Below are 14,097 nucleotides of genomic sequence, written 5' to 3'. Positions count from 1 at the left end.
TATATATATATATGTATATATATATATATATGTTAATACAATATTTTCACAAATATAGACATTAGACCTGAGGACACACCAGGAAAATGAGAGGGGGCCCAATTGAGAGAAGAGCCTCGACATATATTCACCGCAATGTGTAAAATAGGTGGCAAGGGGGAAGCTGCTCCATAGCACAGAGAGCTCAGCGCGGGGCTCTGTGATGGCTAGAGGGGGGAGACGGAGATCGTGGGAGGGAGGTTCAAGAGAGAGTGGTGTGCATATACCTGTGGTGATTGATGAAGTTGTCCAGTGGAATCTAACACAACAGTGTAAAGGAAAACATTCCAGTTTACATATATATATACATCTCAAAGATAAACAGACTGATAACCCTGTGCTTAAAAACACCCTGGCAGTGTGGGGCCCTCGGGCATCATCTCTGGCCCAGGAATCCCCCACGTGCTGTGGGGAGACTAAGCCTGTGTCCACAGCTGCTGAGGCTGGGCGGGGCAACTTGCCCTTTTCGATGGGCAAGACGCAAAAGAAAGTTGCTCACCATTGCTAAATAGTAAGAAACGCAGAACAAAACTACAGTGACGTATCACCTCCTGCCAGTCAGAATAGCAGAGAGCCCACTAATAATGTTATAAACGTGGAAGAGGCGGGGAGATCAGGGAACCTCCTGAATGGCTGGAGGGAATATAAGCGGGTGTAGTCACTTGGGAGGACAGTGTGGAAGTACCTTAAAAAATATAACCTCCTGACATTTAAGGAAATGAATGCCCAGAATAGTAGACAGAAGAGATTAGTGGACAAATTTATAAGATTTGCAGTTTTTAGTAAATCATCTGCAATTTTGAAATGAGCAGTTGTGGTCTAGCATTCCTCAATTCTTTAAGGAAACGTGTACTCATACACACACACACTCACATGTTGCTTGTATTTCTCACTGCTAGTGTTTATACCTTCAGATATTTACTTATTGTGTTCAATGTATGCTATATAAATTATACAACATATATACTTTCAGATATTTATATACTGCATTGTGAATGTCATAGCCATGAGTAAACAGTCCCTTTAAGCCTTACAAAAGCATATGCTAAGAAACAGGGTTAGATTTTAGAAATCTTAATTCAGAATTTTACCATCATGGCTTTTAACTATTCTTGTGACAAATGTTAAAATTATATTTGCTTAAATGAGCCCATGAAAAGTCTTACTTAGCTCACCAGAAGAACACAGTACAACTGAAGCAGGTGAGTTCATGACTCTAGGTCCTGAGAGAATTCACAGCAAGCTCTGAGTGCGGTCAAGGATAGAAGTGAGCAGAGAAAGAGGCAGTAATTGCGGTTCAGGTTTTTATAAGAGGCCCTGGGTGAAGTGCTGTGGGCTCCCCTGGCTGAGTGTGGATGGGTCCATTGAGACCAAAAGGACTAGGATTTTGGTGGCTCTGTAAGGGTGGCATTGAAGGGGAGCCAGTGAATAGGCCCTGGGGTTCAGCAAGCCTGCTGGTCTCAAGGAAGGGGGTCTTCTAGTGCAAGTGTTCACAGGACTGGCTGGTGTGAGTTCAAGGACCTGCAGGCTGCCTGCTCCCCAGACAGATGCTGAGGCAGCAACACCATGGAGCAGTTCAGGGGAGCTCTCAACAGTACTCTGTATGATCCTTCTTATTAGAATCGTCACAATGTGCCTGCGGTTACAAAGAGGGGAAAAGTACAATGGACAAATGATGGGAAATACATGATCAAATGATTTGAAACTTAAGGGCAGGAAGGAAACTAATTGTTACAAACATCACCCTTCTATGCTACCAAAGAGTTTCTTGTTAGGTATTCTTCCCTGCAACCTTCAATTGCTAGGCTAACACTTCATTCATTACACACAAACATTTACATAAGAAAGCATTCAGTTCTATTGATTAACATGTATGCTTATCACACACAGAATGAAACCTTTTACACTCCGCTATGTAACTTTGGTTCAAATACAGATTATAAGCGTAAACAATGATAATCTTTCCTCAGATACAATGATCTGAGAACTGTGATTTCTATGTTTACAAAAGGGAGGCTAATCATTTAAGAAGACATACACTAACTACATGACTCTTCTGGGAAGGGTTTTCCATACATTTCTAGGGTAGCAAAGATGTCTTTAATTGAAACATGTCAGCTGTTATTCTTGACTTTTTATGATATTATAAAATACATCAAGATTTTAGTGTACTGTCATTATATTTTACTTTAAAAGTAGGTGATGTAACTATTGAAAATGGACATCTTACTTTAATCTGTGGAATTATTCCCTGAACACTTACATCACAGTGACTTACAGGGATGTGTGACATGAAGGACAAACACCACCATTTAGATGTTCACTGTACATGTTACATTCCTGTGTCCTTAATCTTATAATGGAGAAAAATGTAAATGTTTTATTCCTAGATAGAAGGGCTTCTCTCATCTTTGAGGTACCAACCATAAAAAGCATAACTTTGCATGCACACTAGAAATGAAGTGTAGCATGGAGTAATTTGAGAATTCAGTTACATTCATTTTGGTTTTCAAATAATCACAAATCATGTCAATATCAACAAACATACATACCTAGTAACTGTACACGGCTAAACATCACCTCTTCATCATGTGATCCATACTAACATATCAATTTTCTATCTATTTTAACTAGGAATCACTATCTACAATATTTCTCCCTAAGAGGAACGTCAGAAAACAGGATTTATGAAATACTTTCTAGTATGAACTTCCTGATATTTATTTAGATTTAATTTTTTATAAATATTTTCCTACATTTTCTTTATGTCATTCCATATCTTTCTTATATAAATAAGTCTTTTGTCTCCTGGCAAAACGTCTTCCATGTCTTACTGCATTACTAACGTTTCCCTCCAGGACATGCTCTCTGATGTCCTGTGAGGTGAGAGAGCTGATTAAGGCCTCTGAGGTTTCCTTACATTTATGAGATTTCCTTCAGTATGAATTATCCGACGGTAAGTAAGACCAATGTGCTGGGTTAAAGTCTTTGTCACAATTCTTACATTTATAAGGTTTCTCTTCAATATGAATTCACTTGTGCTTAGTAAGAGTTGCATAGTGACTGAAAGCTTTTCCACATTCTTTATATTATTAAGGTTTCTCTCCAGTGTGAATTCTCTGATGGCGAGTAAGACCTGTGCGGTGCCTAAAGCCTTTGCCACAATCCTTACATTTATAAGGCTTCTCTCCAGTATGAATTCGCTGGTGTTGAATAAGAGTAGAGTGTTGACTAAAGTTTTTCCAACATTTTTGACATTTATAAGGTTTCTCTCCAGTGTGAATTCTCTGATGGGACATGAGGCCTGAGTGCCGTCTAAAGTCTTTGCCACAATCCTTACATTTATAAGGCTTCTCTCCAGTATGAGTTCTCTGATGGGACATAAGGCCTGAGTGCCGGCTAAAGCCTTTGCCACAATCCTCACATTTATAAGGCTTCTCTCCAGTATGAATTCGCTGGTGTTGAGTAAGATTTGAGTTTTTATTGAAGGCTTTTCCACATTCTTCACATTTATAAGGTTTCTCTCCAGTATGAATTAACTGATGTTGAGTAAAATCATAGCGCTGGCTAAAGGCTTTGCCACAATCCTTATATTTATAAGGCTTCTCTCCAGTATGAATTCGCTGGTGTTTAGTAAGAGCTGGGTATTGAATAAAGGCTTTTCCACATTCTTTACATTTATAAGGTTTCTCTTCAGTATGAATTCGCTGGTGTCGAGTAAGATTAGAGTTCTGATTAAAGGCTTTGCCACACTTTGCACATTGATAAGGTTTCTTCCCAGTGTGAATTTGCTGATGGTGACTAAGAGTTGAGAAATAGATAAACATTTTGCCACATTCCCTACATTTATAAGGTTTCCTGCCAGTATGAATTTGCCGATGTTGACTAAGATTTGAACTCTGATGAAAGGTTTTGGCACATCCTGTACACTTGAAAGGTTTCCTTCTTGAATGTATTTTCCTGTGTTTACTTCTATTAGATGAGTTACTGAAGACCTTCCCACATTTAATACACTTGTAAAGTTTCTGTGGATTCTGAATTCTCTGCTGTTTAATCAGATTTGAAGACTGATTAGAAACTTTACCATATTCACTACAATTGTAAGTTTTCTCTCCACTATGAATACTCTTATTTAGAGAAAGATTTGATGCTTGATAAAAGATATTCTTACATTTATTACTATTAGAATCCTTGTGTGAAGATTGAGCTCCCTGATGTTCCATAAAGTTTGAGTCTTGTTCAAAGTTATGCCCAGGTTCATTGCATGAATAGACCTTCACTCCATCATGAAAAGTTGTGTAATTATTGGAGCTGGAAGTCTTACTTAAGGTCTGACTCATTTTATTACACATGGAAAGTTCTTCCCTATTAACCATATCATGGGATGTATTGAACAATGCTGGTTGAATTACATCTCTTCCATTATCATCAACATTATACATCTTGGAATGGAGAGAAAATATCTGTTTCTGGACGAATAATGACTTCCTAATCACAGATCCCTCAAATTGATTATATTGTGAGTTTTTCCCATCATTTTTAGATTTCTGGTTTTCAGACATGTTTAAATATATGTTTAATCGAAGCCTATGCTCAGAGTGGTTTGAAAGAGAATGTACAGTAGAGACTGGAGGACCTTCCAGATTTTCCACATTCCCTTTCAGAGAACAAGTATATTTCAAAAAACGATGCAAATTTTTTCTGCAAAACGTACACTTCTCAGCAGATGTTGAAGACTGAAATGAGTGATTCCCCCAATTTGACTCAAGTAGCTCATTTCTTTCTACAGTAATGTCTGCATTATGTGTAACTGTCTCAATTTCTTTATGTCCATGCAAACATCCTCTCTGTCTTTCACACGCCCTTGTATGTTCTGAGTCTTTCATTAATTGCAAGTTTCTGAGGCAAAATCTTTCATATATTCCTAGGTTTGCTTTTGGGAACAAATCTTCTACCCTTGGTTTCTTTGGCATCAAATGCTGGGTGTCTTGAGGAGATATAGCTGAAAGATACCAAAGAAGAAATTTTTTTTACCTACTATTCTCAGTGAATCCCCTTAAAGATTTAGAGAAAATTGATGAACCCATTGCTAGCATAAAAATAAAATAGAGATGGGAGGATCAAGATGCCAGAGGATTAGGCAGACATGGACTTCATCTCTCTCCACAAATGCATCAAGCATACATCAGAAATGGAACTCTTCTCCCAGAGCCCAGCTGAACACTAGCAGAGGACCTTGGAAATCTAAAAGGACAAGAAAGATTCCTGCCGAGCTAGGTAGGGCAAAAGAAAGAAGAAAGAAAAAGAACAGGAAAGGAAATGGGATGGGGCCTGCAACCCTGGGGGGATCTGAAGAGAGGAGAGGTCTCCACCTCCGGGGAAGGCCCTCACTGGGGGAGCCCAGTTGGGACAGAAGGGGAGTCTCATCCTCTGTGGGAGGAGAACACGGCAGCAGTCAGAGGCAGCAGGACAGAGGAGACCTGCACACAGGGTACCGCCCCCAGCCCTTCCCACCCAGCCAAAGAGGGTGTCCATCACTGCAGACAAGGGCTGGGTGCTGAAATGTGGGGTCTGGAGAACAGACCCAGGCAGAAGACTGTTGTGGGCTGTGAGGAGACGTCCTGTGGGAATGGCAGGGACGGAGGAGCTCTGCAAACAGGAATGCTTGGGGAGGAAGCCTGAACCACCATAGAGCAGAGCGCCATTGCTGAGTCATGCCCAAAGCAAAGACCCACCATTGTTGGTAGCCTCTCTCCCCCTGTGCTGGCCCCTCCTCACCAGGCACGAGGAAGGGCTCCATTAGGGTGGGTGCTCTCATGAACCCAGCTGTTGCCTCTTCCTCTGGGCCCCTCACTTCCAGGGTAGACTGATGGACTCTGGGAAACCTCGGGTGCAGGGGCCTTTAGTATATCCACATGAACAGAGCGGGCTGAAGCACTGCTGAGCCCCAGGGTCTGGCAATTTAAGGAAGTAAAGCTGATATCTCGACTGGAAGTTGCACAAACTCGTCTCTATACCATCACAGCTGTCTTTGTGAACTCAGTCCCTTTAGAACGTCTGAGTGGACAAGGAGGGCTCCCCCAGTCACAGCAGGTGTAGCTGTAGCAGCTGTAGACTTTGTGGGCTCCCACACTAGGGGGCAGGGCCAGGCCGGAGCCTGAGCTGACCCACAGCACCACAGCAGGTCCAGCTCCATGTTGAATGCAATCCTGGGCCCTGACTTCAAGGATCTATGCTGGTGACCTGGTGAAAACAACATCTGAGAGACACCAGGGCCATGTGCCAGCATGCCCATGGATGAGGTGGGGCCAAGGGCATTGCCAACCCGGGTCACATGAGAGCTCGCACAAGGCATGAAACGTGACGCAGAGAGCACTCCCCAAGTGAAACATCCCCAGAGCAGCAATCGTCAGGGGCTTCTCTCCCGGGGGTGTGCTCCAATCCCACCTGCCTCCACACAGATCAGGATCACAGTGAACAAACAGATCTGGGGGCTCTGTTCCACAAACCAGGGCACACACCCATCACAGACAGTGCGGTGACAGCCACAGAGCGATGGGGAGGCTCCCCTCAATATCCAGGGCAGGCTCAGGTCACAGAAACAGCAGTCAAAAGTTCATCCAGGGGGTGAGGGCACAAACCTCTGGACCAACCTCACCCACCAGGGGACAGACACCAGGAGCACGAGGAATTAGGATCCTACAGCCTGCAGAACGGAGACCACACACGCAGAAGACGTGACAAAATGAGAGGACAGAGAAGTGTGCTGTAGAGGAAGGGCCAAGATCAAAACCTGCCTAGATAAACACTAAGTGAAGATGAGAGAGGCAATCAAATGATTACCGTCTGCTTAAAGTCCTCTTAAACTGAGACACCAAACATTTTCACAAGGGCTAGGTGCCTTCTAATCCTTTCATTTACTTCTTATGACCTGCGTTTTTATTTGAGAATGTTCTATTAGATGTTTGAATCTAAAAATCATAAATGATATGACATAGAACAATGTCCTAGCAAGTGACGACATATAAGACAGAGTCCAGGGAAGCTCACGACGAACAAGACAAATTAACAAAGTAGTAGTTCTTAAGAAATTAAATAAGAAGTGAGACTTTAAAAATATGATGGATCTAAAAATAAAAAAAAAATATGATGGAAACACATGGGACTCGACACAGTACTCTTTGGAGACCTAACTGGGGAGGAAATCTAAAACAGAGTGGCTATATGTATGTATCATTGATAATGTTTCCTGTACAACAGCAGAACTCTGTAAAACAGCTACACTCCACTAAGAATTTAATAAAAAGATTTCTATATTTTATCGAAAAATCTTAACAGTTTGAAACAACCATTACAAATATGAACAATGTTCTAAGTTCTATATGCCACATTATTTTAAAATTCTTTGAGGTAATTGAAAGAGAGGAGAAACTTTAAAGTAACCATGAGGCTTTCATTTTCCCATTTTAGGGAGCTTTTGCTTTATGCAGTGACGACATTACTTACGTTTGAAATGAATAAGGTCATATCTGCAGTTTCCAGTGGATTGGAAACTATCAATCAGAAAAACAAAACAAACAAACAAACAAAACCTGTCCCAACTATTAATAGGACTTTGGCAGTATGTCTATGACTCCACTTACACATTTCTGTTTAAAGGTAGAAAGAAACTTTAAGAGGAGTATCATATAGCCACTCAGAAGTGTGCACAGTTTTCCTAGGACCCTAAAGAAATGAAAGAGCAGCCAACTCATGCAGGTTGTCACAGGCCAAGAGGAGAATTTTAGTTTTCACTGTGAGTGAGTGAGAAAAGCAATCACTGGAGATGAATTCATGAATGATTCAAGAGATAGAATGGGGCAGGTGATAGCCATCTATGACAGCAACAGAAATAAACCCAGACTTCTCCCAAATCATTTCCACTGAAGCAGATCTTCCCAAACCACATGATAAAGGATGACTTCCTCACTGATCCGCACAGAATCAACTATACGTATATATAGCCACTCTGTTTTAGATTTCCTTCCCAAGTAGGTATCTCACTGTGCCTCTCACCTGAGTCATCGGCTCCATCCATTCACGCCTACCTGGGTATATGCCTGTTTTCTGCATTCTCCTTATATTCCTGAGATCCTTCATTTGCTCCAGAAAGGTGACCAAGTCTGGCTTAGAGACCACAAGACCTGTTCATCAGAGAAAGGAATATTTGTTGTGGTAGAGATTCATCAGTTTCCAATCCAATATGTATTCAGGCGAGAAGAGAATGCATGGGTGAATGTTAAAAACAGCCCAGGTAATGATTCCCCAAATACTGACCCCCCCCCCCCCCCCGCCGCCAAATCCTTTATTGAAAGTACCTATATAATGCTAACTAATATAAAAAAGTTAGGTCCTGAGATTCTGGTCAAGTGCCACTAAGGCATAAGTAAGTAGTGGAAATGTGAAATTAAGAGAAGGTACAACTGTTTAATACCACAGAACTTACACAATTACCAATGACCTAGAAGGAGGCAGATTACATAAAGGAAGATAAAGGTTACAACCAGAATGAATCATCATAACGAAGCCTTTCTTTCTAAACTCACAGATACTCATTTCCACCTACAAATCAGAGATCTGAAACAAATGTGCAGTGCAGAAACTTTCAGAAGACATTCTAGAAATGAAGGAACCAAAACCCTGAGGTTTAGATAAGCGATTCTGGAAGGCAGTGTCCTCACCCAAGGAAGCCAGGTTCCTATAGTTCTCTACCATCACGTCCGTGTACAATTCCCGCTGACCGAGGTCCAGGCATTCCCACTCCTCTTGAGTGAAGTCTATGGCCACATCCCAGAATGTCAGCTGCCCCTGAAATACAAAGTACAGATGCCATGTGGCCATGGGAAGACTTCCTAATGTGACCCATGATGGAAACAGCAAGTTCAGAGACCTGGTTTTCCTTTAGGCGAGTGGCTGCTGTTCCCCAAGAATATAACCTTTACACAGTAGTATTTTCTTTTTTGGGGTGTTAATTCTAGAAAGTCTTGTAGGTCTTCATAGAACTATTTAACTTCAGCTTCTTCAGCATTACTGGTCGGGGCATAGACTTGGGTTAACATGATATAGAATGGTTTGCCTTGGAAATGAACAGTGATCATTCTGTCTTTTTGAGATTGCATCCAAGTACTGCATTTCAGACTCTCTTGTTGACTATGATGGCTACTCCATTTCTTCTAAGGGATTCCTGCCCACAGTCGTAGATATAATGGTCATCTGAGTTAAATTCACCCATTCCAGTCCATTTTACCTTGCTGATTTCTAAAATGTGGAGGTTCACTCTTGCCATCTCCTGTTTGATTTCTTCCAATTTACCTTGATTCATGGACCTAACGTTCCAGGGTCCTATGCAATATTGCTCTTGACAGCATCGGACCTTGCTTCCATCACCAGTCACATCCACAACTGGATGCTGTTTTTGCTTTGTCTCCGGCTCTTCATTCTTTCTGGAGTTATTTCTCCACTGATCTCCAGTAGCATATAGGGCACCTACCAACATGGGGAGTTCATCTTTTTGCCATTTCATACTGTTCATGGGGTTCTCAAAGCAGGAATACTGAAGTGTTTGGCCATTCCCTTCTCCAGTGGACTACATTTTGTCAGAACTCTCCACCAGATTTGGGTGGCCCTGCACAGCATGGCTCATAGTTTCCTTAAGTTAAACAAGGCTGTATTCCGTGTGATTAGATTGGTTAGTTTTCCATGACTGTGGTTTTCAACCTGTCTACCCTCTGATGGAGAAGGATAAGAGGCCTATGGGAGCTTCCTGATGGGATAGACAGACTGAGGGGGAAACTGGGTCTTGTTCTGGTGGGCAGGGCCATGCTCAGTTATTCTTGAATCCAATTTTCTCTTGATGGGTGGAGCTTGTTCCCTCCCTGCTATTTACCTGGGGTCAAACTATAGTTTGTTTCCCTGGTGGGTCAGATGGTGAAGCATCTGCCTGCAATGTGGGAGACCTGGGTTTGATCCCTGGGTTGGGCAGATCCCCTGGAGAAGGAAATGGCAATCTACCCCAGAACTCTTGCCTGGAAAACCCCATGGACAGAGGAGCCTGGTAAACTATAGTCCATGGGGTCACAAAGAGTAGGACACGACTGATTGAGTTCACTCACTAAATTGTGGTTGAGGGAATGGGGATAACGGTGACCTTCCTCAAAGGATCCCATGCGTGCCCTGCTAGTCTGTGACCCCAACCCTACAGCAGGCCGCCACCAATCCTTCTAGAATCAACACCCCCAACAATGTCCCTTTCATTATAGGGGACTGGAGGGCAAAAGTATGAAGTCAAGAAACACCTGGAGTAACAGGCAAATTTGGCCTTGGAGTACAGAGTGAAGCAGGGCAAACACTCATAGGGTTCTGCCAAGAGAACGCACTGGTCATAGTAAACACCCTCTTCCAGCTACACAAGAGAAGACTCTGCACATGGACATCACCAGATGGCCAAAACTAAAGTCAGATTGATTATATTCTTTGCAGCCAAAGATGGAGAAGCTCTATACAATCAGAAAAACAAGACTGGGAGCTGACTGTGGTTCTGATCATGAACTCCTTACTGCCAAATTCAGACTTAAATTGAAGGAAGCAGGGAAAACCACTGGACCATTCAAGTATGACCTAACGAATATACAGTGGAATGGGAAGTAGGTTTAAGGAAGTAGATCTGATAGACAGAGTGCCTGATGAACTATGGACGGAGGTTCGTGACATTGTACAGGATGATCAAGACCATTCCCACGAAAGAAATGCAAAAAAGCAAAATGGCTGTCTGAGGAGGCCTTACAAATAGTTGTAAAAAGAAGAGAAACCAAAAGCAAAGAAGAAAAGGAAAGATATACCCATTTGAATGCAGAGTTCTGAAGAATAACAAGAAGAGACAAGAAAGCCTTCTTCAGCGATCAATGCAAAGAAATAGAGGAAAATGACAGAATGGGAAAGACTAGAGATCTCTTCAAGAAAATGAGAACAGAAATGGTATGGACCTAACAGAAGCAGAAGATATGAAGAAGAGGTGGCAAGAATACACAGGAGAACTGTACAAAAAAGATCTTCACGAGCCAGATAATCATGATGGTGTGATCACTCACCTAGAGCCAGATATCCTGGAATGTGAAGTCAAGTGGGCCTTAGAAAGCATCACTTCGAACAAAGCTAGTGGAGGTGATGGAATTCCACTTGAGCTATTTCAAATCGTAAAAGATGATGCTGTGAAAGTGCTGCACACAATATGCCAGCACATTTGGAAAACTCAGCAGTGGCCACAGGACTGGAAAAGGTCAGTTTTCCTCCCAATCCCTAAGAAAAGCAATGCCAAATAATGATCAAAGTACTGCACAGCTCCACTCATCTCACATGCTAGCGAAGCAATGCTCCAAATTGTACAAACCAAGTTTCGACAATGTGAACCAAGAACTTCCAGATGTTCAAGCTGATTTTTGGAAAGGCAGAGGAACCAGAGATCAAATTGCCAACATCCGCTGGATCATCGAAAAAGCAAGAGAGTTGTGCTTGTGCTTCCTCAAACAAAATAGAAAAAACATCTATTTCTGCCTTATTGAATATGCCAAAGCCTTTGACTGTGTGGATCACAATAAACTGTGGAAAATTCTGAAAGACATGGGAATGCCAGACCATCTGACTTGTCTCTTGAGAAACCTGTATGCAGGTTAGGAAGCAACAGTTAGAACTGGACATGGAAGAAGGGACTGGCTCCAAATGGGAAAAGGAGTACATCAAGGCTGTATATTGTCACCCTGCTTATTTAACTTATATGCAGAGTATATCATGAGAAACACTGGGCTGGAAGAAGCACAAGCTGGAATCAAGATTGCCAGGAGAAATATCAATAACCTCAGATATGCAGAGGACACCACCCTTGTGGCCAAAAGTGAAGAGGAACAAAAAAGCCTCTTGATGAAAGTGAATGAGGAGAGTGAAAAAGTTGACTTAAAGCTCAACATTCAGAAAACTAAGACCATGGCATCTGGTCACATCACTTCATGGGAAATAGATGGGAAAACAGTGGAAACTGTGTCAGACTTTATTTTTTGTGCTCCCAAATCACTGCAGATGGTGATTGCAGCCATGAAATGAAAAGACGCTTACTCCTTGGAAGGAAAGTTATGGCCAACCTGGATAGCACATTTAAAAGCAGAGACATTACATTGCTAACAAAAGTCCCTCTAGTCAAGGCTATGGTTTTTCCAATACTCATGTATGGATGTGAGAGTTGGACGGTAAAGAAAACTGAGCGCCGAAGAACTGTTGCTTTTGAACTGTGGTGTTGGAGAAGACTATTGAGAGTCCCTTGAACTGCAAGGATATCCAACCAGTCCATCCCAAAGATCAGCCCTGGGTTTTCATTGGAAGGACTGATGTTCAAGCTGAAATTCCTGTACTTTGGCTACCTCATGCAAAGAGTTGACTCATTGAAAAAGACCACAATGCTGGGAAGGATTGGGGGCCAGGAGGAGAAGGGAAAGACAGAGGATGAGATGGCTGGATTGCATCACCGGCTTGATGGACATGGATTTGGTTAGACTCCGGTAGTTGGTGATGGACAGGAAGGCCTGGCGTGCTGTGATTAATGGGTTCACAAAGAGTCGGACACCCCTGAGTGACTGAACTGAACTGAACTGAATATATCTTTCTGACAGTTTTTCAGAGTCTTCAATGTGCAACAGAAATAATTGAAAATGAATAATGTTGCTGTTGTGTCGTTTGACAAATATTTTAACAGACATTCCTTAAAGGGCAGAGCTGAAATTTTATTTCTCTTGATGGACTCTAGACTTTAATAAAACACAGACAAATATACAAAGACAACTCTAATGAAAATTAATAGAAACTTCTGTATTTGTAAATCATACTCAAAATGAGAAAAATGTTAGTTACTCCGTTGTGTCCTACTCCTTGGGACCCCAGGGACTATAGCCTGTCAGGCTTCTCTGTCCATGGGAGTCTCCAGGCTAGAATACTGGAATGGGTAACCGTTCACTTCTCCTGGCGATCTTAGTGGAAAAAAAGGAAAAAAATTCGATGTAATCATGCTAACATGTTTATACACACAGACATATACTACAAGAAGACTACATACTTAGTAATAGTAATAGAGAAAAACTGTCATGTCAACAATATCAGGATAACTTCTAACTGATCAAAAATATACATAAATATTTGAGGATGATATTATTTTAATTTTTAAAAATAGACTAGGGTACAGACATATACAACGATATAAAATAAAGTGGAGCTTTGGTTCTGAATTTTTAAATTTCCTGGAAGCCTGTATCATTTGCACTGAACTATATTTTAAAACTTGACACAGGGGAAGAAAACAAAAAACAAAAACAACCAACCACTTAACATAGATTAGCACTTATATGATTCTTGTAAACATTTTGGAAAATACAGAAATAGGATGAAACTATGTCTGTGATGTGAGCGTGGAGTGTACTGGAAATGAAAAGACCGAGGCTTGAGTGATGAAAACGCCCACTCCCCAAACCCAGCATCTCTACTAAACATGCGAGTGTTGTCAACTACAAGCTGGAACTTGCCAAGAGCATTGCCAGCAACCGAACAACAACAAGGGCGTTTGTCATCTGCCTCTGTGGAAAATGAACCCTACGGTGCTTCAAGTGTTGACTTCAACCGCCCCTGAGGGAGTTCAGGTTGCATTGAGGCATTCTGCTCCAGGGAATCCGGTGGAACAGGTCTTTAGAGAGTTAGATCTTTTCAGGAGCTGATTTCATGATCCCAATCCCCGCATCTCTTCATCTCTGTGTGGGCTGGGCTTAGTCACTTAGTTGTACTCTGTCTGTGGGCATTCTCCGGGCAAGAATACCAGAGTGGGCTACCACGCCCTCCTCAAGGGGATCTTCCCAACCCATGGATCAAACCAAGGTCTCCCGCATTGCAGGCAGATTCTTTAGCATCTGAGCCATCAGGGAAGCCCCTTCATATCTAGAAAAGCACCAAATCCCTGAACGGTGACATGAGCTCCTCACGACTGGCAGA

General features: G+C 42.0%; 1 protein-coding gene across 1 annotated transcript in view; it reads right to left on the bottom strand.

Moving 5' to 3' along the window:
- LOC136159572 (zinc finger protein 420-like) overlaps positions 1-14,097 on the bottom strand; it is a 39,149-nt gene that overhangs the window by 4,685 nt on the left and 20,367 nt on the right. The window contains 3 exon segments of the mRNA XM_065921964.1: positions 2,874-4,250; positions 8,095-8,222; positions 8,760-8,886. Of these exon segments, the coding sequence (XP_065778036.1) occupies positions 2,874-4,250; positions 8,095-8,222; positions 8,760-8,886 (1,632 nt within the window).

The sequence above is a fragment of the Muntiacus reevesi genome, chromosome 2, assembly GCF_963930625.1.
Source record: "Muntiacus reevesi chromosome 2, mMunRee1.1, whole genome shotgun sequence".
Taxonomy (NCBI): Eukaryota; Metazoa; Chordata; class Mammalia; order Artiodactyla; family Cervidae; genus Muntiacus; species Muntiacus reevesi.
This window is presented reverse-complemented; position numbering and strand designations above follow the sequence as displayed.